The sequence below is a fragment of the Mauremys reevesii genome, linkage group 4, assembly GCF_016161935.1.
Source record: "Mauremys reevesii isolate NIE-2019 linkage group 4, ASM1616193v1, whole genome shotgun sequence".
NCBI lineage: Eukaryota > Metazoa > Chordata > Testudines > Geoemydidae > Mauremys > Mauremys reevesii.
Window position 1 is genome coordinate 61,304,702 of NC_052626.1, and position 27,533 is coordinate 61,332,234.

The following is a 27,533-nucleotide window of genomic DNA, read 5'->3' on the forward strand; positions in this document are numbered from 1 at the left end:
CCTCCTGGAGAGCTTCGTGGAGATCTCCCTGGATGATTTCTGTTCTATCCCCATATATAGAGAGACCTCCTTTACACATACTTCAGATTCCTGTTATATTAAGAATAAAAGTTTACATGTTTAAAGCACTTACCGACTGCTCCTTCCCCTGATTCAGGGTCCGGGTTAACGGTCGGGGAGGGTTGGTAGGGGATCTCCGTGAGGGTGATGAAGAGATCCTGGCTGTCGGGGAAACCAGCGTTGTAAGGCTGTCGCCTGCCTCGTCCTCCACAAACCCTTCCTCATCTTCCCCGTCCGTGAACATCGCCGAAGAACTGGCCGTTGACACTGTCCCATCGTCAGAGTCCACGGTCACTGGTGGGGCAGTGGTGGCAGACTCCGTAGCATCCGTTTGCCGCTTTGATTTTTTGGTAGCCTTGTCTGGGGTCCTTGATTTTCACGCGGCACTGCGTTGCATCCCGCCTGTATCCTCTGTCTCTCATGGCTTTGGAGACCTTCCCGTAGGTCTTTGCATTCCGTGTTTTGGAGCGCAGCTCCGAAAGCACAGACTCCTCGCCCCACACACCGATCAGATCCAAGAGTTCCCGGTCAGTCTATGCTGGGTCCCTCTTTCTATTCAGAGATTACATGAACTCCTCTGCTGGAGAGCTCTGCATTGCTGCTGGTGCTGCTGAGCTCGCCCCGATGTCCAACCACGAAATGAGATTCTAACTGTCCAGACAGGAAAAGGAAATCAAATTTTCCCGGGACTTTTCCTCTGTGGCTGGTCAGAGCATCCAAGCTCGGACTGCTGTCCAGAGCGTCAACAGAGTGGTGCACTGTGGGATAGCTCCCGGAGCTACTAAGTTCGATTTGCATCCACACCTAGCCTAATTCGACATAGCCATGTCGAATTTATCGCTACTCCCCTCGTCGGGGAGGAGTACAGAATTCGAACTAAAGAATCCTCTATGTCGAATTAAATGGCTTCATGGTGTGGACGGGTGCACGGTTAATTCGAATTAACGCTGCTAAATTCGAATTAAAGTCCTAGTGTAGACCAGGCCTCAGAAACTTACCTGGCTCCAGGGCAGCTTCTCCCTCTTCCATTTCTGCTGCCGGATCCACAGTGGGCTGTTCCTCTGGGCCAGGAGAGCATCAAAAAGCTCCTCTGAGTATGGCCCCAGGGTGAGTTGCTCCTGCAGCAAAACCTCCTCTGGGACTGGTTTCATCAGCAGAGTCACTTCATTTGCCTCATTCAGTGCCTACTGCTGACTCCCATCAATTCCCATGCTGGCTACAGGGGCCAGCAGGACATCATCCCAGCTGACCAGATCATCGTGCACCGCTGATGGCCCAGTGCTCAGTGCAATCCCCAGCACTGGGTCAAACTCATCATAAAATAGGTACAATGCTGGTGAGTTGCCATAGGCACATTTGTGATCTCTGGTTTTCTGGTATTTGGTCTTGATCCACTTAATCCATTCCCTGCACTGATCACCCCTACGGTAAATTTCCAGAACCACCAGCTTCTTTGCCGTCTTCTGGTATGCGTGGTCATTTCTGGTACTCTTACTAATAAAATTAATTGTTTGGTTAATCTCTCATGGCCTCACACAATAGATTAACCAAAATCTGTGCTCCTGTAACCACAATGCAGCATGCTTTGGAAAGGACTTCTGGTCAGTATCCATGGCAAACACTGTAGGTCCTCCGATGGTTTGTTTGCAGGTTGGCTGTCAGAATAAAATGCTAAGCTGTTGTATTAGAACAAGGTGGGGTGCTTCCTTTTCCCTGGAGTCGACTGACTATTCTTGGGAGAGAGAGGACAAATGAAGTCTGCCCACAGCAGTGTGGAGACTTTTGGTGGACTCCAAGAACCTGAGTGGCGGGGGGTTGCATCTACACTGCAAAATGATAGGGCTCAAACCCTGGGTCCTACTTTGACTTGGGCTCAGACCCTCTACTTCACAGGCTCCTAGGACCCTGGGTCCAAGCCTGAGAGATCTGAGTGTAGATGGAAGGGGGCTTAAGGCTTGAACCTGAGTCAGAGCCTGGGCTTACATTGCAGTGTAGACATACCCTCCGTGGTTGGATCTTGACTCAATCATATACCTACATGGCTCCTGCTGTTTTGCAGTTATCATTCAGAGTTCTGGGTGCTGGTTGTAACCATTTTACTGCTCTCTTCAGAGTTCCCTAAAGGAGATGAGGAAAAATGGGCCTGATTTACATTTGTAATAAGGTCCCTTTACACCACTATGGCAGCATAATAGGGCCTTAAAGTGGATGTAAATTACATTTTTATAAATTTGGTCCCTTTACACTGCCAGTGGTTGTCATAATTTCCTCCTGGAAGCATTCTGATCTTAGATACTCTAGATTTACACTGGTGTAATTCCACTGAAATCACTGGAATTACTCTGAGTTTACACCAGAGTGAGATGAGAATCTATGAAATTAGAATCTAGTCCCATGAGTCCAACTGTACAGGGCTCAGCCTCAAAGGAAGCAATAAAGACCTCTAAAAATGACCTAAAATAGCTCTTTCATGCTTAAAAATGAATGACTTTAAAGTCAAACCTCAGCCTTGCAACGTTAAAAGCAAATGTTGCTGTCCCACTGGGAAAAGGGCAAACTCTTTTTTCAAATGGCATAAAGCTCCCATTTCTAGCTCTGCAGGATCATGAAGCATTGGACCTTAAACTCATCACTGGTCCAGAACTGAATCTTGCCTGTTGTGGGCCTCAGGCAACCAATATTAAGGGGAAACAAAAACATGGCATCTGTTGGAAGCTGTTAAGAAGTTTGGAAAGTTAGAGGGGGCCCCTTGGGAGATAAATTGGTTCTATTTTTGCATCAGAGGTGGAAAAGCAGAGAGATGGTGTATGTGTCTTGGTGTGTTTCACTGTTTTTATTGCTGCAACACCCTTACTATAGAGTGGGGTCAAATGGCATCAGTAGCAAGAGGGAGGCCAGGACAGAGACACATCAGGTGTAAGGCTCTTGCTGAGTGTGCTCCTCCCAGCCTATACACTGGAGCCAGCCGGTACTGGAACTCTCGCTGCTGCTGCTCTTTATAAAGAGACAGCTCAGTTGCTACAGTTTCTGGCTACTTGGCTTGATTTGTTTCTTATTACAGCCCAGCACAGCATGACATGCAACAGATTCATTGCAACATCATCAGGGTGAGGACGCTAATCCTGTCCTCTCACGGAACACAGGTGGGAGTGTACGAGTGTAAATTGTAAACACTTGTGATATGTGTCCTGCCTTTTGAGCCCCAAAAGCAGGGGGATCTCCTGGATTTGAACTATTCATATATATACCATTAGCTACATAGCATAAGCCCTTTTTTTTGCTTCTAGCCAATATTGTTTTCAGCTTGTTACCATGCCACCTGGAACTGTGATTCTGTCAGAACTGAAAGTAAACATGGTTGAATCTAGTCAGTTTCTGGATGGGAGACCTCCAAGACAACACTGCTGCACACATGGTGTTGATAATTTGGTAGGTGTCGCTCTTACCTCTGAGTCAGCTCCATGCTGCTGGAGGCACAGGCCCTGGTTCTGGTTTACATTCCTCCGGCTTCATGCTGCTCTGGCAGGTCTCTGCCGACTCTGGGGCGTGGCCAGAATGAGTGGGTGCAAAACCACTAAAGAAGAGTGCTCCCGAGGCTTCTCAGCAACAGAGCATGGATTCAGAAATTTAGCAGTTGCAGAATGTAAGGGCCGAGACAGCAGCCAAATTGTCTTTTCATTCATACGCTGTGCAACTCTATTGATTTCAGTGGGATTGCACAGGATGTACATGAAGGCAGAAGTTGGACTATGTGTCCTTATAGGGGTGTAACAGAGAATAAGAACCCTGTGTGGGCTATTAGATCTGGGGCCTAGGCACACAGGAGTGAGCAGGTATTGTGCCTCTGCTTATCCTCACCCCTGAGCACATGGGCGAGGTGAGAATGGGTGAAGCGTTGGCTCTTCCCCTAACACATGAGGATAGTACAAGGACACAGTGAGACAGTATTGGTCAGCATGATCGACGCTGGCCTCAGCACACCGGCAGCCTAACCATTGTCATGTCTTTTGCAGGCATCACAACACAGTAAAGTTTTAAGGAAGGGTTTGCAGATGGCTACAGAGAGCATCTCCCAGGCATGAGGGGCAACAGGGGAGAAAGCACAAAAGGTGCTTTTTTGAAATGTAACACATGGGTGATGGAGGCTGGTCTCGGGCTGGTCAGAGGCAGGAGATGACTTTTCCATACTGAATAAGAGATGACAGGTAGTGTGCTTAATTTGTGCCGGGGCTGAGCCCCGGCACCTCTAGGCTTGGCAGTTCATAGCCCCCGTGCCTCTGGGGTTGCTGCATCTGTTGTGAATGTAAAAAAATTGCTTGAGCCACAGCACCTCTTTCATTACAAATTAAACCCTAGGTAGGGCTCTGTCATGAAGGGCCTGAAAGTGAAGACAAGCAACTTGCGTTTGATACAACAGAGAAGAGGGAGTGCATGAAAGGATACGAAGAGAGGGGTGACATGGTCAAAGAGACAGGGTAGGAAATGATCTTTGCCTTCTGAATGGATATGAAAAGGGCACAATTGCCTTTGTCAAGGCCAGAGAAAAGGATGTGGCAGTAATTGGGACGCGAGATGATAAGAAGACTGGATGAGAGTTTTAGCTGTGTGTATGGATAGGAATGGCCATATCTTAGAGATGTTAAGCAGAAAGAATGTACAAACCTGGATATGAGGACCTAGACAGAAGTCTGAATCGAAGATGACATCTGGGCTATAGGCATGAGTGATAGGAAGAATAGTGGTGTCCTCGGAGACTGTGAAAGGAGGTAGCGGGGAGAATTTTGGAAGAAAGATCTGGTTTAGTCATATTTGGCCTGAGCTGAAGGCTAGACCTCCACAAGGAGATGTCAGAGAGACAGGCTGCGATTTTAGTTTGACCAGAAGGAGAGAGGTCTGCAGTAGATTTCCTGTTGGTATAGGCCAGCCGCATGTTACTCCCATTGTGAAGCAAGGAGAGAAAAGGGAAGGTGTTGTGCCTTGGAGAGAGGTTTCTGAGGCGCAGTGCTTCCTGGGGCTACTCCTGTGACTGCAGTTTATAAACCACACCTTACTGAGGGCTCTGCCTATAGGCCCAAGCTAGCCCTAAGGCATTCAGCAGCTAAGCCAAACACAATCTTGAAAGTAAGAGTCATGTATTATGTAAAATGACGCCACTGACATAAACTACTCTTTCTCTTGCTTCTCAGCAACGCCCTGTCAAGCAGTCCTTGAGTGCCTCCATGTGCAGAGAATCCCACTGGAAATGCCTCCTCCTTTCCATCCTTATGTATGGCTGCGTGGGTGCTGTGGCCTGGTGTCAGCTAGCCCGAGTCACCAAGCTCAGCTTTGATAGCTCCTTCAAAGGCAAGTCTATGATCTACCATGATAGCCCGTGCTCTGATGGCTATGTCTACATCCCCCTAGCCTTCCTCACCATATTGTACATGGCCTACCTGGTGGAATGTTGGCACTGCCATGCCAAAAGCAAACTCCAGTACAAGGCAGATGTGGACAGCGTCTATGACCGTATCAACCGCATGCAGCAAGCCACTCCCTGTATCTGGTGGAAGGCCATCTGCTACCACTTTGTGCGACGCACCCGGCAGGTGACCCAGTACCGCAATGGTGATGCTTATACCACCACGCAGGTCTACCATGAGCGGGTCAACACACATGTGGCTGAAGCTGAGTTTGACTACTCTCACTGTGGATTCAAGGACATCTCCAAGGAGCTGCTAGGCCTAGAATGCTACACAGCCACGAAGCTGAAGTTCACCAAGTGCTTCAGCTTTGCCAACACAGAGTCAGAGAACTCCTACCTGACCCAGAGGACTCACTTTTTCACAGAGATTGAGGGGCTGGATGACTACATGGAGGTCAGGGAAGGCATGCAGCTCAAAAACATAGACTTCAAAGAGCTTATGATGGCCTATGGGGACCCAGAACATCTCCCATGGTACGTGTCCCACTATACTTTCTGGGTGGCAGCTGTCTTGATGATTTCCTGGCCACTGCGGGTGCTCATAGAGTATCGGACTGCGTACGTGCACTACCATGTTGAGAAGCTCCTAGGCCTAGAGTACACAGTGCCTGGCATAGCAGAGGAGCCCCTGTATAGGTATCGCATGCCCCGGGATCACACTCAGGACAGCACTGAACTGGAATGGCACATCTGTACCAACCGACAGCTGATCCCCAGCTACTCGGAGGCCATGCTCCTGGACCTGACACACTCCCCTGTGTACAACGGCTACTCCATGTGTGGGTACAGTGAAATAGCTCATGGCTGTGAATGCTGCAACCAGGCCTCCAGCAACTCCTCCATCTTCTCCCGCTACGCCTTCCACAGTGGCAGCGGAAACTCACGCCTCTCCCTCAACACCAGCCGCTTCTCTTTGTGCCGGGTTCATGGCTCCCACAGGACAGGCCTCGGGAGGAGCTGCAGCAGCAGCATTGCGGACCGTGGCTGCCAGGATGAACAATGTTGCTCTTACTCTAGCCAGCTAGCCATCAATGAAAACCCACCCACCTACCAGGATGCCCGCTTCTTCCCAGTGTTAATTGTGCACAGGCCTGAAGGGCACGAGGGGAGGCGCTTCTACATCCGGCGCTCATCCTGCCTGGAGACGGCTCTGTGATCAGGCCTTATGGTTCTATGGCTCCTCCCTCCCCAGGACAGCTCCATTGCACTAGTGCTGTTTGACAGAGATGCTATCAGCAGGGAAACTGTTAACTTCAAGACTGTGCCATCACACACTAGCTCCACAGGGCAAACTCTCCAATTCTAATTCCCCTCACTGCCAATGCAAGAAAATATATCCGCTCTGACAAGCAGCTACTCATTTCTCTTCCTCACACTTTCCATTACTTCCCCATTACTGGGTGTCCCCTCTCTTTTTTCCTCTTTCCTCCCCTTCTTCCGCTCATCAGTCACCCTTTTCCTTTCATCCCCTGTTTCTGTCTCCTCTCTCATTCCCATCTCCATCCTCCCCTCACATTTCAGTCATTATACTTTGCACCACAACATCAATTTTCACCTGAGGATCTCAAAGTGCTTTGCAAACACTGATGCATTTAGCCTCTCAAGTCTCTTTTAAGAAAGGAAACTGAGGCCCAGAGAGGTTAAGTGATTCGCCCAAGATCACACAACAAGTCAGTGGCAGAGCCAGAAGCAGAATTCAAATCTGCAGACTCCCAGTCACCTGCTATTACCACCAGACCAGGCTTATCTTTCCCTCCTCCTTCTCTCATTTACTCCCTCCCTCTTTCACTGTCTCCTGTTCTTCTCTGTCCATGCCTGTCTTTCTTTCGGCTGTTTCAGTTCTGCTCCCTAAGTTCTCATCCTTCCTTCCCAGGGTCTTAGAGAGCTGGATCTTGCCTAATCAAAGTGTCTTCCTTGCTTTCTGGGTACAGCCAGGGCTGGCGCTTCCATTAGGCGACCCTAGACGATTGCCTAGGGTGCCCAGGATTCGGGGGGCGGCATTTTGTGCGCTCCCCACGGGGCGCAAGGGAGCTTCTGGTTCTGCTCCCGTCGTGCCGCCGAAGAAGGACCTTTTGCCGATGTGCCGTGGAAAACAGCGGCAGGCAACTGAGCAGCTCAATGACTGCTGCTGTCGCCTGCGGCATTTCGGCGGAGGGTCCTTCTTCGGCGGCGCGATGGGAGTGGAACTGGAAGCTCCCGCACGCCCCGTGGGGGGCGCACAAAATGCCGCCCCCCCGAATTCTGCCTAGGGCACCAGAAACCCTGGTGCCGCTCCTGGGTACAGCCATTTAGTACTGGTAAGAAATTATATCTACACAGCACAAGTTTAATGGTCCATTTGTATAAACAAAGGGCTTGATACTTAAAGATGCTGCACACCCAGCACTTTCGCTGAAGGGTCAAGCCCCAAAATACTGAAGATTACCAGTAAAAGGAAAGAACATGCTCCATCCCACCTTTCCTCCTGGGCCTTGTCATGCTCCTGGGCCTTGTCAATAAAATTTCCTCTTGTTGCTAGCCCCATTTCCACCCTTCAAAGTTAGCAATGTTAGGGGTGCTAATGTAGACTGAGTGCTGGTTGGCACCACCATTTTTAGCATTGTGACCTCGTTTCCCAGTTACTCCATTCCCACACCTGGCACAGGAATGGGGTGGCCAAAAGGCAATGGTGGTCTTTTGTCACCTTTGTGCTCCCCATATTCTGGGGCTGTTTGGGGGTTGCCACAGCCCTCAGCGTAAGTTAGAGCAACTTCAGAGCTGCTCTAACTTAAACTCTGCTTCCCATGCCTTCTGTGAGCCCTGGGAAACAAAGAACAGCTGTAGCTCTGTTTACTAAGCTACATCCCCTGCCCCATTCTCAGCATCCCACTCCATGACCCCAACATCAGGGGCTGGGATCACAGCTGTATCAGGCTAGTTCTATGCTGGCTAGGAGACCCATTTTGCAGGGGTATCCTTGGGGTGCTGTTTCTGCTCCCCATAAGGCCCCTTTATGCTGCCAGACCATGGTAAAGGTGCCTTAGTGTAATGCCAGATTGGCCCCGTGTCATCTAATCCTGCTCAGAGCAGGTCTAAATGACACACTGGTTAAAATAGCGGTGGCACCCCATGACACATCTACAACAGGGTACTCTACTATTCGTGGAGCTGAACTGCGGTTAGCAACACTAGACAAGGCTCTAGGCTCTGTCAGTGGCATTCCTGCTTTCCCATCTGGGGAGTCAGCATTTTTTAAACATTTCCTAGCTCCAAGATCTGAACGAATCAAAGGCGGCTGGCCGTTCTCAGGAACTGCGAGGGGATCATCTCAGAATGCAACCCTGCATCCAAAATCCAATGAGTGATCGTCTAACACTGAACAAGACCTAGAAATGTTGTTGGGTGGATCACAGACATCATGATTATCAGTGGCTTACAGTGGAGATCAGAATGCAATACGGTATTTTTCAGAAACAAGGTGTTTTAATACCACATGGCAAATAAATAAGAAGCATTGTCCACTAAGGGACTGTTAAAAATGCTTACTCCCAAATCAGTTTCTTATATATCTACTTGTAATTTGAAATCTGTACTGTCTGTTTGGTATGTGTAGATCAGATCTGTATCTATACATATACAGTGATTTCTTATGGCATTGACTGTTGCATCATGTAAAAATCCTTTTGGTTTAATTATTCTGTTTTGTAATATTGCATTTATTTCAACACAAGAGAGATAGGGATTGCTTTCACATATGCAACACAAAGTTAATCCGTAAATGATGGTGACTGCAATCAAAAGGTTGTCTCAGTCTACAGGAATTTATCTATTTCTTAAATATTTTATGTAAGTGCCTGCCACTCTGACAGCTGGGTACTAATTATAAAAGTTAGGAAACATATTTGATGCTTTTAGTTTATTACCTTAAAAAAAGTGCATAGAGTTATCTGCCCCAATGCTTTGAAGAGCCAGATCTAGGTTTGGGGGAGTTTTTAGAGATGGACTCAACCCAAAATCTCAGTTGTGATAAACCTCAAACCTAGGAAGAATTCAGACCTAGATTCACACTATAATGAGCCACCCAAACCTCAGATCTGAACAACGGCATACCCCACCACCACTCAGAACAGGGGGAGATTTTAAATCCAGATCAAGAGTCAGATCTGAGCTCTATAGCTTGAGCTCATCTCTAATTATTTTTAGATGGAGTAGTTGAGACTGTTTAATATGATTCCCTTTCTCCTTTACATACACACACGCACAGAGTTAAACTGAGAGCATATGAAAGACTTAAGAACTGGAGGAGGCTGCAGCTTCCACAAATACAGGAACTGGACACATTTCAGCATTAGTTCCTACTAGAAGAAGTGATGGAGAGGTAGAGGAGAGGGAGAAGGGAACACGAAAGGAGACAGAAAAGGGATGATAGAGGCATACACACTACGTGAAAGGAAGGGGCTCAGATGTGGATAAAGATAGCTCTCAGCCTGCGATCACAGCCATGTCAGATAACATGGTTACAGTGCGAGTACCCCCAACACAGTTAAAATGTGGTTCAGTCTTGGAGCGTAGCTGGAGCCTACATCTCTGAACTGTGTGAGAGCCTCAGTCACGTCCAAGGCTCTAGCGCAGTGAGTTTGGGGACATGGTTAAAAGGATATTTAGGTGCAAGACTGAGACTGACCCGTGTTTCAACTATGTCAAGGGACAGCCGTATTATAAGTGGGTCCCTAGACATGGTTATTACTGTGCAAAGTTGTTATATGATATAAACAAGCTGTAACAAATCCATTATTTTGATGGGTTGGGCAGAACATGGGAGACAACTGTTGCCAAACCAATGAATTTAATCTTTTCAGTGATGTGTTCACTAGGTATGTGCACTACCTCCATCAGAATGTCCCTCACCTCCTTGGTTATATCTTTGGCAGGGCTTGAAAAGCCCTAAGGATTCCCACCAAGTTTTCCTCCCCCCACTTTGAACATGCTTTGGGGAATAATCGAGGAAGCTATACCTTAGCTTAGCAGGCCCACACAGCTGGGCTAGCTTCAGAGCTCATTCATGCTATTTGACAAAACAAAAAGCCCGATGCAGCTCCCATTCTGACCTGGGGCTGAACATGCTGGTTCAACCATCCCCAGCCAGCTCAGGAAGCATCTGAACAGTCATCCTGGATCTCCTTCCCCACAGAGCAGAGCTACTCCTGCTACTTGAATGTCACTTCACTGTCACTCTTGCCAGCACTTCAATTTACTAATGCAGGATGACAGGCCTGTCTTCTAACGACTGTGGGAACAACTTGTGCCCTTTGAAGCTAGAGTCAGAGAATGGAAAGAACTGGACATTCACATCTGAGTGTGAACTATGTCAGCTGTTTGGAGACCACCTCATTTAAAACACGGGGAATGTGCATACAACTGCAGGGGGATAATGGCAGCAACGACACAGATGGATGTAATCTAGTAGTCTTTGCAGAACTTGATCCCTTTTGACATACAACAGGGACACTGTGTGACACTATAGTGAGGTCTTTATTTTGAAGCCATCAGAGAAAGGCTGCAATGGTAATGAAGACAAAGCTGCTTTGTCTTTTGATGGCCTGTTCTTCTTTTGTAGGCTAATTTTTCAGCAACCCTCGTAATTAGAGCTGGTTGAAAAACAGCAAAAAAATCTGGCCAATATTTAAAAGAAAAATTTCCCCCTTACTTTTAGAAATTTGTCAACACTTTGACCAGCTCTGTAGTTGCTCAAAAAAAGGAGGGGAGGGGGGGAATCATGAAAATTTCATCACTAAATTTTTCACCAACATTTTTAAATTCAAAAAATTTCAACATGCACGTGACCCTTTGTAGGGCTGAGCTCTTTCTGCCTTTGCCAAAATGCATATAAAGCATCCAATGGGTCAGGTGAAACATAACACTACAATATCAAAATAGAGGAAGGAAGGAGATAGATTAATTATGAGTCATTGTGGTGTGTGCTTTATAAATTGATGTGTAATGAACATTGTCATTGGTAGTCTAGGGCCAATACTACAAGGGCACCAGTACCCAAAATCATTGATGCTGAAAAGCAAGGAACATTTGTTCATGATCCTTTGAATCTTAAAAGCATTCTAAAGTCACCAGTTCTTTTTGATTTCTTCATGGTAATATAGCACTCCCCCGTACGTTTTCCCACAGCAGTCTGCAGTCCAACTGGCAAAGCATCCAGGATTTCAGTCCAATTTTCACATAGTTCTCCCTCCTTATCATTGCGGATATAACCGACTTCTGAGACGATCTGAGGCCAGATCCTCAGCTAGTGTAAGTCAGAGTAGTTCTGTTGAATTCAATAGAGCTATGCCGAATTATTCCAGCTGAGAGTCAGGCCTATGGCCCTTAACAAAAAGTTCATATCACATACTCACGTTTGCAGAAAAAGCTGCTCCTGTAGGCTCATTTTTAGGGACCCAGCAGTTCTTACGTGCATTCTCTATAGTTTCCTTGCCTTTACCTGAACTCACTGCCAAGATGAGGAGACAGGGCTGTGTGTAAGATAGCACATCAGATAAAAATCTTTATGTACAATTGTTTATCTCTCATATAAATCTCTTGGGCAGCAGATCTCTTTTTCTGTGTGTCAGTTTTTCTATTATTCCATCTTGTTCTCTGTTCAGCTGCAGTTTGTTTCAATTATCTTGGCCCTGAGCACACTTGTATGTGAAACATTGTCTAATAATTACAGCATGGGACTGGGAATCAGGAAAAATGAGTCAGACCTCAACTATGCCACTGACTCTCTGTGTGACTTTGATCAACTCACTTCATTTATCTATATCTGAATTTCTCATTTATCACTGCCTCAATTCCCCCTTCTCTAAATTGGGAATATTTATACCCACTCAGAGGGATATTGTGACATTTGTAAACCTCAACAGTTGAAATCCTTAGATGAAAGATGCTGTAGAAATACAGAGTTCATATAATGCCCATTACTCTTCACATGAGGCTGCTAAACCTTGAGTCTATAGTTACTTTCTATAAGCAATGACCCACATAAATGTGTGCATCAATCTACAGCATATATAGCTAGATCTGTACATATGGATTTAAGGGAGAGATAGAGATTAGCTACAGTGATTATACTGGAAATGCTTTATGCTTTTAGCAATCATATACACTGAGCATCATAGCCCAAGAACTGACAAGAGCACCATAGTCCCCACAAAGGATCTGCCATAGATTCCTCACCCTCCAAGAGCACCATGGCTCCCTGCTAGCTATTTGATATACCTGATTTGTCAGTGTCTCCTCCTTGCCTTTTCATTTCAGATCGTAGAAACAGAGGAGGGAGAGAAAACACATTTTCATTCCAGTCATGCACCCCCACTTGGCATTGTTCCAACACCTTAGGGATTCCTAACAGAAATGCAAATGGATGAGGATTAGTATGAGTGCAGAGACCAGAGCCCGGGGCTTGGGAAACACTGACATAAATTATGTAATCCTGTTGTGCCTCAGTTTCCTCATCTGTAGAATGGGGATAGCATTAACTCTCTTCCTCACAAGGGACTTAATTCACAAATGCTTGCTGGGGAAGCCTGAGATGGAAGGCACCATATAAGTGCCACACATATTAACTATGATTACAAATTGAAAATTGCACTGTGCTATAATGATACTTATGGTGCCTTTCAGCTATGATTCGCAGGGTGATTATGATGAAAGTACAGTGTCAGGGCAGGGGTGCTAGAACAATTTGTATAGTGGGGCTGCTGAGAGCCATTGAACCAAACTGTAAACCCTGGATAGGATGGAAACCACTTCAAGCCAGGGGTGAGGCAGCATCCCTAGTTCCAGCACCTATGTGTCAGGCTATTTGTTATAACCTTTACAGGATTCTTTTCCCCCTCACAAAAATAGCTCCATGGAAACTGGAAGCTAAAATCGGTTCCCTTTTCATAGGCTACATCATCCCTTACATTTTGACAAGCAAAGGGGACCCTAATCAAGCCGACCAGAACTGGGGGACACAGAATATGCCCCAACTGTGCCAAAGCTCCTCTGCAGACGAGATGCAGGGACTAGGCTTCACATATTGGGAGGAGGTTGGCCTTGGTATCATTTCCCCACCATAAGCCTTGTGGGGAAATACCTCTCTAGCATAATGCCTCATTAGTCAGCATTACCTTCTGTGCCTCACTGCTGCAGGCACTCCTAGAGGGGAAGGTTGAGGGCTTTGCTACGAGGAGATGCAGGTCCCAAAAGCAGTGCAGAAGCACAAGTGCACGGTGTGGATGACCAGGCCTCTTCAGTATTTGGGAGATCTTCTGGGCTTGAGTCTGACCTGCCTAGTTGTGCTTGTGTCAGCACAATCCATTCCCTCGCTCCCAGAGAGTGCAAGTCAGAGGAACTTCTGCAGGAGGAAACCAAGGCCAAAACTTTCAGACAAAGTTACCTAGTAAAATTAGTCTCCTAAAGCCATACTTAGACACCAAAATTAGTGGCCTGATTTTCACATGCACTGACTAAGCCCCCAGTGACTCTCACTGATTTAATTAAGAGGTATGAGTGCTCAGCACCTCTGAAAATCAGGCCACTTATTTAGGAGTGTATATATGGGCTTAGGACCCTAATGAGCACACAAATTTGAATATTTTTTGCTTTTAATCTCCTTCTCCTAAATGTTTTTTTCCCCTGTGTAGTGGACACGCTAACCACAAAATGGTTTTCCTCCACCCTATAAGCATTGTAGGGTTGCTCAACCGAGAAGTGGCCTGCTGGCATTTATGTAAAATAATAAATAGCACCAAAGCATTTCCTGAAGGGGAGGGGAAGCCATATAAAGAATTACCTGAATCTTGCAAATAAACTCTTGCCAGGAAGGTAGGTTACATTTTGAATGATGCAACCTCGAATATCCCTTTCCCTCAGGAATTTCCTGAGGGAGACACTGACTCTGCGGATCTGTTATTTTCCACTTTATTAAAAGTTCAGGAAGCTTGGATAATAAATAGATTCTATAAATATTCATGAGGAGTGATGTCATAGGTAGGTGTGTGGGGAGTGGGGGGGTGCAAACCAGCTCTGTGACTGCCTGACAGCGCCATTTCCTGGAGGAAGAGGAGGAAGAACAGGAATAAGAAGAGCCGAAGGAATTAGCAGCAGCAACAGCAGAGGGTGCCCAGAGCGAGAGAAGCAGCCGTGGCTGCGGGGACTCCATGCAGCCCGAGGCCAGCAGAGGGAGACCGCCCTGCCTGGCATCCCCTCTCGTGTAGAGTGACCCGCTCTGGGAGGAGGGAGGAAAAAGCGATCGGGATTTTGGGGGCTTCCTGAAACTTCCCCTACACACTCCTTCTTCCCGGGCTGGCGCGGGGCAGCAGCAGGGCCCGCTCCCGCCGAGCGAGCCCAGGGGAAGCGGCGTGAGAAGTTTGCACTGCAGCCTCCCCTGGGAGCTTCTTGGGAAAGGCTCCGCTTTGGGGAGGGGGGATCCTTCCTCCTCCTCCTCTCGGAGCAAGAAGCAGCCGCCAGCGTGGAGCTGGGGGGGAGGCTGCTGACGATGAAGATGCGGGAGAGATGGAGATGAAGCGGAGCATGGGGATCCCGGGGCTCCTGTTGCTGCTGCCGGGACTATGGGCTCTGGCGCTCCGGGACGCCGCTGCTGAAGCAGGTAAGGCTGCAGGGGCACAGGAGGGAGAGTTGCCGCTCGCCCCGGGCTGGAGGCTGAGCGCCGACCCTGGCAGGCTCTGTAAGGGGCTGATCTTCCGAGGGGTAACGTGGAAACGTTTGGCCCAGAGGTTCTCGGCTGCTTTGCTGCTGCCTTGTTATTGAACCGGGCGCCCAGCCAGCGGCTCTTGGCTTTTGCCCTGATCGTCAATTTCGTACCGATCGGAGCGCTGGGTCCGCCCCACCTCAGAGGTGTGTAAAGCTCCTGCTGACACTGCACTAACTCCACTGCTGGGTCCGGACTGCGCGCAGGAGACGGGGCGGGGAAGGGGTTCCCCGGGGGTAGGGTGACCAAATGTCCCGATTTTATAGGGACAGTCCTGATTTTGGGGTCTTTTTCTTAAATAGGCTCCTATTACCCCCCACCCCCTGTCCCGATTTTTCATACTTGTTGTCTGGTCACCTTACGGGGGGAGGGGGGGAGAGTCCCTTTCAAGACCTGTACACAACACTTGACGAGGCCTTCTTCTAGTCTTGAGTGTATTGCTCAGATCCTCACCTACGTCCTAATCAGCTGGAGCTGAGACAAGTTGCACTGGGCTGGAGAACACTATATATTATGGGGGAGGAGAGGGAAGGTGAGGATTAGATTTTTGGAGGGCTGTGGTCTCCCTGTGCAATCTATGATTGTGAGTTACTCTGCATGAATTGTTTTAATCAAACTAATTTAAAAACAAAACAAAACATAGCTTTTTTTTTATTGTTGTCCAATTGCCTGTAAATAGGTCTTGATTTTGATGAATTTAGGTGCTATTTTCAATGGCATAACAGTTTTTGTGAACAATTTTTAGCGTATACGTTCTCCAAATGGTTGGGATGCACCATTTATTTGCTCTTTGCACCATGTGATTGGTCACCCAATTGGCATGGTAATGTTTCTGTCCCCTGATGGGATGACTTGGGCCATAAAGAGTGCTTAAAGTGAGGGTCCTCAATCCATATTTAGGCACCTAAATAAGTGGCCTAATTTTCAAAAGTGATGCTCGACACCTCTGACAATTAGACCATTTATGGATCAGGCCATCTGTGCCTAAATGTGGGTTGAGGAGCCACAGTAGGCAGCTACATTTGAAAATGTTGCCCTCAAGTTTTCTATCTCCCTCACACGATTTCCATTGTAGTGGACGTTGACTTCAATGGGATCTGCTGATCGCTCAGCTCTTTTGAAATTCAGGTTGCTTATATATGTGCCTGTATTTGGGGAGGGTCTAAGACTCTAAGTATACATAATCCTGCCTCAGTTTGTTTGCGGGTGGACTAGATAACCTCTTGAGATCCCTGCCAGTCCTACATTTCTATGGATTAAGGAGCCTAACTTTAGGCATCCATATTTTAAAATCTTATCCATAAGCTTTAAAAACATAAAGACGTCCCCTTTCTGTTTGTGAATTATCCACCAATGTTCGACTATGTGTGACTAATAACAAGAGCTTTCCAAAATGGTGAAGAGAGCACTTCTAGTGCAAATGTTTGTGGGAATACTGATTCAACACTCACATTTATGAACCTTATGCTTGCTGTGAATATTCTTGTGAATAAGACCTAGATGGTGGCAAATAAATAGAATCCTGAATACCAGTTAAGTGAGTCAGTGGGAATGTTTGCAAATGTATTGTTCCTGTATTTGCAGAGCTCAAATTGCTATATAGGAAGGCCAGGTGATAATCCATTTTTACATGGCTTTTGTTTGTTTTCCCTCTAGCCTACATTTTCCTAGTTTCACCTACAAGTAGACATACAAAGGTTTGATTTTATAGCCTAATCCTTCCACATACACATTTCCTATTGACTTCACTGGGAATTTAGGTCTCAATCCTACATTTAGATCCACATGGGTGGAGCACTGTTGGTTTCAAGGGTTTGCCTTGTAGATTTTGATTGCTAGATTGGGGACCTCAGGCATCAAAGGAATGGAAGATCTTTTTGCCTTAGTAGGTAAAAGTCTGCAGTTATCTGTTTCTCCCTCCACTCCAAAAACAACTTCAAAAAACTTCTGTCAGTAGTAATCAAAAGGTACAGAGATGATAAATTGACAAGTAAAATACACTGTGCACAGAGACAACTGGTGCACTCCTTTTGTTGTCAGTTCTGTCTGACGGGCAGCATGACGTTAATATGATTTCATTTCCTAATCAGTTATAAATCTTTACTTCTACAGTCATCACATTTTGGAAAACAAAATAGCTAGTTTTTATTTCCTGCACAAATGTAATGAGGTAACAATGGAGAGTGGGAGAGTAGGAGGAGGAATACTGGGAAGTAAACATTAATCTTAACCTCTCAAATGTACAAAAAGTCCAAGCCAACCTGTGTGCACCATTCCCGTCTCTTCAGAAAAAGGTGCTGCAGCTAAACTGCATCTTATGGGGGACAGAAATGTGTATCTGTTAAAAATCCCCATGTTATTATTTTCCCTTTCCTTTCAGTTCAGCTCCACTTGTGCATTACACTGAAGTGCTGTTGAAAATAGCCAAAGAGAGTATAGTTAGCACTGTCCTTTAATTTCTTGCATAATCAGTTTGGCTGGGAACTGAAATCTTTAAAGGCATTCCAGATATCTTGTTGTGTACATTGTGATTAACCCTTACTGCAAAGCAGACTGTAGCAAGCGAAGTCATTTGCTGTTTCAGTAAGGCACCTATTATGAAAGAGTGTCTGCCAATTTGTGTGTGCATTTGGATACCTGGCTACATTAGGTTTATATAAAACAGATGGATGTATTGTGAAATTGTAATGCTCTGTTTCAGTATTCTGCGTGGTGAGAAGGAGGATGCTTTCTGGGACGCACTGGGACGTGTAATTTATGCCACTTTCATGTTAAGTAATCTGAGGTTAGATCATCCTCACTCAGTTTGGTTTGCCCAACCAAAGCTGCATTGAAAATTAAATGATCACTTTACTAGTTTCAGTGCTCTTAGTAAATTTGCTAAATTAACAGCTTGTTATCTTTATTTACAGTTGCTAAAACACAGCTTAAAATACACAAAATATTTTTCTGATATCACTATGCCATGGAAGCATTTGCCACTTTTACCAGTGGGATGCCATGTAATGGCAAACGGGAAATGGGGCACCAGACTATTTCTGTATTCAAATGCAATGTGTGCTATGAAAAAGTGAGAACAGCATAGCTGCATGCTTAATTAAGGCAATCTTGGCTTCATGGTAGGGTGACCAGACAGCAAGTGTGAAAAATCGGGACGGGGGTGAGAGGTAATAGGAGCCTATATAAGAAAAAGACCCCAAAATCGGGACTGTCCCTATAAAATTGGGACATCTGGTCACCCTACTTCATGGTGTTTTTCTATCGGGGTGTGGTGGGCTGGAATGTCATCTGGTGATAGAGCAGACTGCACGTGAGCAGAGATAGGGTCATAATTCTGCACGATTGGTCGAGGGCAATATAGTGGTGGACAGGTTAACCTTTCTCTGAAGGATCTGGTATAGGCCACTACCAGGGGTAGGATACCAGACTAGACTGAGCCATTGGTCTATTCTAGTCTGCCAGTCCCTGTGCTAATGGAAAGGAAAAGGCTACTTTCCTCAGCAGGACTGAATACTCTACCTTTGTCTTCCACCTTCCTGCTTTATCCAATGTCTCCTTTACTCCCCCCATTCCTCATATACATGCCTGTCTTTTTAAAATGTACTTATCCAGTTGGTTTCTGTGTTTTTACAAGGTGACATATTCCACACATTCACTTCTCATTGAGGGGAGTGCTTCCCACCCACACACAACTGCACTTTGGGCCAAATGCTGATCACTTTTACACCAATGTCAGTCACAGTAACTCCACTGATTTCAGCAGAGTTATTCCAGGCCCTTTGTCTCTTTTCTGGAGATACAGAGTGGCTGGCTGAAGTATTCTCCCACCACATACTATGGAAAAATGTGTTCTGAACAGTTTTTTCCCTCTGATATGAATCCTTTAAAGTAGGCTTTACTTTCACTGGGTTTATAAATTGCATTGGAGCTTTTGTAATGCAGTGGAACACTGAGTAACCTGCTGTGATTGAGTCTAAAATCCCAATTCTTTACAAATGCGTACAGTGGAACAGAAGTATGACTTATTAGTAGCATAGGAGCATACCATAGCAGCTGAAAAGTGAGAGAGGACTTGGGGGCAGCATGATACCATTCTGAGGGAACACACACATCACCACTGTCAGAGCACTGCTGTGAAGAAGCTCACAGCATTCCTATCTAGCTGTAACAGGGTGCTGCTGTGTGGAAGCTCATCCTGCTGCTATCCAAATTGGCACTGACTTTGAAGAAGCCCTAGATTAAGCTTCCGCCATTTTCAAGTAATTGGAATGTCAGTGTTCTCATCTTATAATCATGAAACAAACATCATAAGGCTCTGGCCAGGCAGTTAGAAAACTGTGCAGTGTGTTCTTGTATGGTATGTCTTTACAGACCACCAACCTAGATTAATTTGCTGTACTCCAACCCCCACTTCTTTTGGGGCTGGGGAGGAGGAGTATTTTTTTTTTTTTTTAGGTATGAAATTGACAGGATCTCCAATCAAATTAAAGGTGTCCCAGGGTCAGTCGGTGAAACTAAATTGCAGCCTCGAGGGAATGGAGGACCCAGAGATGTTGTGGATCAAGGATGGAGCAGTGGTGCAGAGTGTAGACCAGGTGTACATTCCAGTAGATGAAGAACACTGGATCAGTTTCCTCAGGTACAACAGCTGTGGAAGAGATAGACTATCATGGAAGCTACAGGGCCAAATTCTGCTGTCAGTTACCTCAGTGGAACCCCACTGACCACCATGTGATTATATTTTGCCTGGGCATAACTGAGAGTGGAATTTGATCCACTGTGTTTAAGTCACTAAGGAAGGGTTGGATTGTAGCTGGGGGAATCTGACAAGGCTCTTAGATACTGCTGTGATGGATACTTTGGAAATGCCTGTGATAGGTAGGTGACCAAGAGGTGAAAGGTATTGCTTATCCTATCAGCAGTTCTTTACGCCATCCAGTCCTGTGGAATCTATGCTGAAATTGTGAAGAGATATTTAGCTGTATTTCTGTCCTCTCCCTTTAAAAAGAAATTTAAAACTTCTCTCCCATTCTGTGTTGTATGCATACCTGAATGACATCATGGGTACAGAATGGCTCAAAGGATTATTAAAGGGAAGTGGTAAATCTCCAGTTCAAATCCAACCTCAGTCACTTGTGTCTAATGGTCATTGCCATCTGAAGTCTCTTCAGTGGTCACAGAGATGGGTTAGTTGTCTCAGCCCAGTTACCTGTAAATAGTTCTTCACCACCACAGTTGGTAGCCTTGCCGCTAATCTCAGCAGAGGACTGAATAGATCTTGAGACTGAATTACCTCATCAAATTCTTCCTTGGCCAGAGCCAAGGATCGTAGTCAGGGGAAGCTTTTGCTGGTTCTGTCCATGCTGTATCTGGATAATCAATGCGGGGCTCTCAGTCCAGCTCCTTTACCAGCACTGGAAAACGAACAAAACAAAAAGCAGCATGGTAGGATGCTTTCACCTTGTTTGTTCTAATAAGCTCTGCAGTGCAGCTGGAAGCTTACATTCTGACCTGGATAAATAAGTTTTCTCTCTTGCAATCATTAATTCTCTTCCTCTCCCTCTCTCTGACTAAAAGGGTTAGATGTCCTAATTAAAATTAGACTCCTGGGACCAGATTTCAATCCTGTTTGGAGAGGAGGATTTGTCACACACACCATCCCTTAGTCATTCCAGCACATTTACTCCAGCATTTATATCAGGCCTGCTTTTGTCAGAGGCCCAAAAAGCTGCCTGTAGAGCCAGTCTTTTATATGTTTTCTTCAGCAGGAGGTAGCCTCTCGTGTGTCCTGGGAGTAGTACTGGATTAAGTAAGGGCCCATGCTCCATCTCAGACTCCTTTCTCCATGTATAATAATAATATAATATATGGAGATATACCTATCTCCTAGAGCTGCAAAGGACCCTGAAAGGTCATTGAGTCCAGCCCCCTGCCTTCACTAGCAGGACCAAGTACTGATTTTGCCCTAGATCCCTAAGTGACCCCCTCAAGGGTTGGGCTCACAACCTTGGGTTTAGCAAGCCAATGCTCAAACCACTGAGCTATCCCTCCCCCATGCATCCAGGGAGCTTGTTACAAACAGCATGCTCTGAGGGAGAATGTGCTTGGAACTGCCAGGCTCAGTCTAGGATCACCCATTCGCAAACACAGGCCTCCTCGCCTCCTTTGGATTAACATATTTTGGGGTTTAATACCTGTCTCTAATAGGGTTACCAACTGTCTAATCACGCAAACCCAAACACCCTGCCCCTGCCCCGAGGCCCTGCCCCTTCTCTAAGGCCCTGCCCCACTCCATCCCCCCTCCCTCTGTCACTCATTCCCCCACCACCCTCACTTACTTTCACTGGGCTGGGGCAGGGGGTTGGGGTGTGGGAGGGAGTGTGGGCTCTGAGCTGGGGCTGAGGGGTTCCAAGTGTGGGAGGGCGCTCCAGGCTGAGCCTGGGGCAGAGGGTTGGGGTGCAGGAGAGGGTGCAGGGTGCGGGCTCTGGGAGGGAGTTTGGGTGCAGGAGTGGGCTCTGGGCTGGGACAGGGGATTGGGGTGCAGGAGGGGGTGCAGGCACTGGGTGGGAGTTTGGGGACAGGAGGGGGCTCAGGGCTGGGACAGGGGGTTGGGGTGTGGGAGGGGGTGAGGGGTGCAGTCTCTGGCTGGGCAGTACTTACCTTGGGCGGCTCCCAGTCGGCAGCACAATGGGGCTAAGGCAGGCACCCTGCTTGCCCTGCCCCCGCACCACTCCAGAAGCGGCACGTCCCTGCAGCCCCTGGGTGGGGGGCAGGGGGCACTGCCCCTGCCTGCAGGCACTGCCCCTACAGCTCCCATTGGCCACAGTTGCCAGCCAATGGGAGCTGTGGAGTTGGCACGCGGGACTGGACTTTTAGTGGCCTAAAATTTCCCAGTTTGGCTTCAGTAGCCTCCGGGAGATAGAGCCCGATTCCGGGAGACTCACGGTGAAACCAGTAGGGTTGGCAACCCTAGACAAGTCCCTGGGATTTCATAGATCCATTCAAAAGGGACCAGTAGATCATCTAGTCTGACTTCTTGTATAACACAGGCCATCACATTTCACTCAGTTGCCCCTATGTTGAGTGAGCCCAATAGGCTAAAGCATTTCAGTTCTCAGGAGACTAAGCTGCTGTGTGCCACAAGCAGAGAACAGGAGAGACCAAGATGCCACCAATGTCCCTGCAATGGCAGGGAAGTGATTAGGTAGGATATGCCCAGATGATCCCAGCAAGTGAACTATGCATCATGCTGCAGAGGCCAGCAAAACAAAAACCTCAAAGTCCAAATTAATCTGATCTAGGGGGAAATTCCTTCCCGACCCCAAACCTGGCAATCAGCCTGACCCTGAGCATCTGAGCAAGACCCCTCCAGCCAGGCATCTAGACACAGGATTCTCTGTACCACTTCACAGCAGTCATCCACCCCGTCTAGTGTCCCATCTTCAGCTATGGTCAATCTCTGATGCTAAAAATCCCTCAAACAGAATACATCTAGCCAATTGTGCATGGGAGGGGGGAACTTCCTCCTGACCCCTGCAGTGAACTGTCTGAAACTTTGAAGCATGAGACTTGATTATAGACAAATAAGCTGCAATGAACCTTCCTCTGGTAGGAAAAATCTGTGTGCAGTAATCCACCCTGCAGCACTGCATCATATACCATCTCCATTATATACCCCTTCCCCGTCCCCAGATTAAGGACTTTTTTGTCTCCCCACACTCCCTTGTTCTCCTGGTCTGATCTCCATAGCCCTTTCTCACCCCTCATACTCCTCCACTGACAATAGCTCCACAGCATCAGAGCTGACTCTGGATGCTGGATCTAGATATGGCCATTTTCTTTTTCTGTTTCCTTCTTCCTCCTAAAGTGATCATTTCAACCACCCACTGTTTTATGACTTTCTCCTACAGTCACTGTGTTTCAGAACAAGCGGCTGGATGGGCAGGACAGCTGGTTTCATCTGAAGGTACAGCTCTGAAAATCAGGCTGTAGTGGGAGCATTTTGTGCATTTCAGCAAGCACTCTCCCATTCCTCTCTTCCACCCTGCACATTCACCCCATCACCAAGACCAACTGTTGGCATAAAAAAAAAGGGAGCATCAGATCTGCTCGGGGTCCCTGCATGGCAGCAGATGCATGGCTGCAACATTACAAGGGTGCATTTTGCATTTGTATAATCAAAGGGCACTCTCATGTTCTCTGAGGTCTTTGGTACCTGAGACCCTGAAGCCTCAACTCCTGGAGCAAATTCTGCCCTATAACTGAGGGCAGAATTCCCCCCTTGAGGTCTAAAACTCTGATACCACTTAGGCCCCAGTTCGGCCCTCACTTGCATGGGCCACCTCTCTTGGAAGTCAGTGGGAGCTGCACCTGTGTGAGTGAGACCAGACATGGCTCTCAGGGTCAGATCCTCAGCTGGTGTATATCAGCATGGCTCCACTGAAAACACTAGCCCTAGGTGGTTTGTAGTATGAACAGATCAGTTAGCTAGAAGTGTTCCTCGGATAAGAACAATGCTGAGTAGGGGCAGAGTGAAGGAGTGCCAGTTCTGATCCATCAGTCCTTGTGTGAGGGTTTGTGCAATCAATCCTGTCCCTAACAAAAGCACAGCATTTGCATTCTCAGCAGGCGTATGAATTGGAGCTGCTGGCTAGGGATGATTTAGTAGTTCAAGTAGACTCTCTGGAATCACAAGTTCAGAATCAAGTGGGTTAAGTAGCCCCTTTATATTTCAAGATAGGTGAATTAAGTACCATGCTGTTTCCTGTTTGTAGATATTTCAGATGAGGGCGTCTCTGCTCTGTGTGGGTACTAAAAATCCCCCAACACCTTTCACAGAAATAGGGCTTGACCCAAAGTATCTCTGTTCTCTATCCACTCTTGTGCCGCATGCTTTGTGCTGGTTAGCTACTGCCCTCCTCCCCAGAGGTGGCTACATATCAGTGGTGTTGTGTGTGTATCTAGTTTTCTTAGTGCATTAGGATTCTGTGGGATGAAAGTTGCTTTATAAATGTAAAATATCAATATGGTTTTTCACTCTTTTCAGTTTGAAATCCGTTGAGCGGACGGATTCTGGGAAGTACTGGTGCCAGATTGAGAACAAGGGGAAGAAGGAAGAATCACAACAAGTGTGGCTCATAGTGGAAGGTAAGGAGGAGGAGTGCTAGCTTCCCTTTAGGGCTCTCTCATGTTGGGATCAGACTAGTAGGACTGGTCAGAGGAGATTGCGCCAGGCTCTCCAGTCTTTTCACAGCTGGGGACAGTAACAGGAACTGTAAAGTGCCACAGTAAACTAATTACGGCGCAGGAATAGGAAGTGATAGAGGTGGCAGCTGCGCTGGAAGAGTGAGTATTAGTTCACGGGTTCTCAGTTTTTAATTCTGCAGGCCAGGAAATAAGTGAGGGATTGTCTCATGGACAAACATCCCCTCGAACCTCCTAATCCTGCGTTGCTTGGGTCTTCAGATGGCTCATTCTGCAGGTCACCAGGAATAGCACCATGGACCATTGCTTATCCACAGACCATAGTTTTAGTACCATTCTCTTAGTTCCATGAGAAGCACTTTCCTTTAGAATTTCCATGACCAGTGTTGCTTCAAATGGAAGTTTTTTTGGATTGGAGCAGAGTTTACTCAAGTTAAGTGTATAATCTTTGATGCATTTTGCATAGCAATCTGGCCTGGTAAATGTAAAGCTTCTACTCATTTGTTCAATAGTTATCCAAGCCAGAGTGGATAGGTGGCACCATATAGCCTGCAGCCATACCTCTTTAGTCTATGATCATATTAGGTCTCAAGCATTAAGGCTGCTTAGTATTTGAACAGGAGATCTGCAAAAACAACCAGTTTTCACCAAGAAGTTGTACTGTTTCTTTAGTAGGTGGTACTTGTCTCTCTAGGCCAGAGCTGAATGAGTGTCCCTGCATAGTCCTAGGGGGCATTGTGCTGCTGGGGGTACTGTGTTTTGGATGGAAATGTGAAACCAGGGTCCTAATCATTCATAGTCATTAAAGCTTTCATAGCGGTCTTCACAATAATAGGGTGTTCATCCTGCTATCTGTCCTGACTCAATTCCGGTGTTTTGTCAATGTAACATTTCTCCTACAGCTTCAATTGGAGAAAAAATGTTATAGATAAAAATATCCCCAGTTGTGTAGTGTTGTTGGTTCACAACGGCTAACATGTTTCACTCCAGAGGTGGCTGCAGTAGAGTGGTGAGTGTGTGATCCCTGTATATACAGTTTCGGTGAGCTTTGACATCCTTCAGGAGAAAACACTACACAGATATAGGTTATTAGAATTATCTAGCCAGGGTGAACTTGAATGAGTTCATATGCATTTATTTATCTAAAATCTAAGACAAAATCTCATAGTCTATATTCAGGCAGAAATCTTATTGCCTGTAGTGGGGATTTGGCCTTTTGAGAAACTCTTTATCCAAGAATTTGAGAAAGCAAAATGACTTTGAAACTGGTTCCAGTTTAGAAAGCAGAGTCTGTCTTATGTAAAATACGACAGTAGGTGATACCTGGAGAGGTAACATGATAGGTGCACTGTGGTAAACATGACTTTTTTAAAAAGAAAAGCTAAGGTTCCTCTAGCACTTTGTCACTTTGAAATGACTCTGTGAGCCCTTTCGTCCCAACAGCTGCTTTTCTTGCCTTCTTAAGTGAACAGAGAAAGATGTTTAAGGAGAGAGAACTTGGGGTGGTTTTGCACATGATTTTTATAGCTCAGTCATCCTTTGAAAACATTTTCCTGAGCGTGACTTCTATTTAACGTTCTTTCCAGCTGAGAGCAAGGCGACATGGAGCCTGACAGAGGAAGGGGGCTTCATGCTGTTTCTTTTCAACAATGTATACTGAAATACAGCTTTTCTTTGTCTTCTTCCCCCTCTCACTGTCTGTTTACAGCTTATATGCAAATTGAGGTAAAGGCACATCCCTTTGTTTAAGACAGGCCTGCCTGACCAGTTCTGCCAGAGCTACATGAGTTTGAACATGTGCCTTTAGCATCATACCGGGGAGATTTCTTAACTTTGCACATAATGTTGCTATGTACATTTCACCATGAAATTATTTACCAGTGAGTAATTAGTTTTCAAAAAATACCTCACAAGGCACATTTTGGCCAAAGATGATCATAGTACTGTAGTGTGTAGGGCGTGAATACAGGGGTGCATTCAGTCACAGGGAGACTTTCAAAAACACCTCAGGGAACAGGTGCTCAGGTCCTACTGACTTTCAGTGAGAGCTGGAGGCCTTAATGCCCTGAGGTGCTTTTGAAAATGTATCCCTGGCTGTTTGTAGAGTGCTCTGAGATCTCCAGGGGGTGGCTCACTGCTCTATAAGCGCTCGGTATTAGTGCTAATGGAAGAAAGTGGGGAATGTCCTGGTGGAGGCAGAGGGAAACTCTTCTGCTACTACACCTTCTTCATGTTTGCCTTTCTAGGTGTACCCTACTTTACTGTGGAGCCGGAAGATTTGTCTGTGTCCCCTAACTCCCCATTCCATATGGCCTGTGCTGCCATTGGCCCTCCTGAGCCAGTGACAATTGTCTGGTGGATGGGAGACTCCAGAGTGGGGCTTCCGGACATCTCCCCCTCCATCCTAAATGTGTCAGGTAAGGCTGCCTGCAAGATTAACATCACATGCAGTGCAAGGAGAACGAGGGGAAGAGGAAAGGAGAGCTCTCTCGCCGCCACGTGACAAGGCAGCAACCCCAGAGACCCATGTAATATGAGACTGGGCCTTGGCCGCGCTGTGATGCTAAAAGCTGGAGATTAGGACAAACACATATCCAGGATATGGCACAGGTCACCCAAAGGGGTAATTGTTCCCCAGGACATCTTCCATAGGAATACAAGGCACAGGCCCTGCAGCGCTGGCCACATGCTGCTGGAAAATGACACGTTGGAGGCCTCTACTGTAGCTTCACCTCTTGGGTGTGTTCTTGGTTTAATTAGATTATTCTGCTTGTAATATTTGTCTTATGAATCCAGATGCCTGCAGCCAGTGCCCGCCCCCCTACAGCCCTGCTGGACGTATCGTGTCACCCTCTTCCCCCCCCACAGCCATGCCAGATGCTGCTTTTCCCCCACTCCTATGTAGCCCTGCTGGACACTGGCCCACCCCCTCTCATCCCTGCAACCATGCTGCATGCTCCCCTCTACCCCAGCATGCTGGACACCTGCCCAATTAACCTTTGTCACCCAGTTGCATTGCTGGAAAATTTAGAGTGAATTGATTGCTGCTAAAGGTGGCAGACTGACAGCCTTGGA

The 27,533-nt window shown here is 46.7% G+C and overlaps 2 protein-coding genes across 3 annotated transcripts in view; both read left to right on the forward strand.

Moving 5' to 3' along the window:
• LOC120402864 (transmembrane protein 151B-like) overlaps nt 1-7,480 on the forward strand; it is a 34,301-nt gene extending 26,821 nt beyond the window's left edge. The window contains exon 2 of the mRNA XM_039533316.1: nt 5,247-7,480. Within this exon, the coding sequence (XP_039389250.1) occupies nt 5,247-6,677 (1,431 nt within the window). The 3' untranslated portion in view covers nt 6,678-7,480. The remainder of the gene's footprint in view (nt 1-5,246) is intronic.
• Nucleotides 7,481-14,606: 7,126 nt separating this feature from the next.
• TYRO3 (TYRO3 protein tyrosine kinase) overlaps nt 14,607-27,533 on the forward strand; it is a 54,725-nt gene continuing 41,798 nt past the window's right edge. Inside the window, exons 1-4 of one of the 2 annotated variants that reach the window (XM_039538141.1) lie at nt 14,607-15,152; nt 19,710-19,893; nt 24,301-24,401; nt 26,705-26,875. In XM_039538141.1, coding sequence (XP_039394075.1) covers nt 15,059-15,152; nt 19,710-19,893; nt 24,301-24,401; nt 26,705-26,875 — 550 coding nt within the window. In that variant the 5' untranslated portion in view covers nt 14,607-15,058. The remainder of the gene's footprint in view (nt 15,153-19,709; nt 19,894-24,300; nt 24,402-26,704; nt 26,876-27,533) is intronic. The other variant, XM_039538142.1, reaches the window with a different exon arrangement.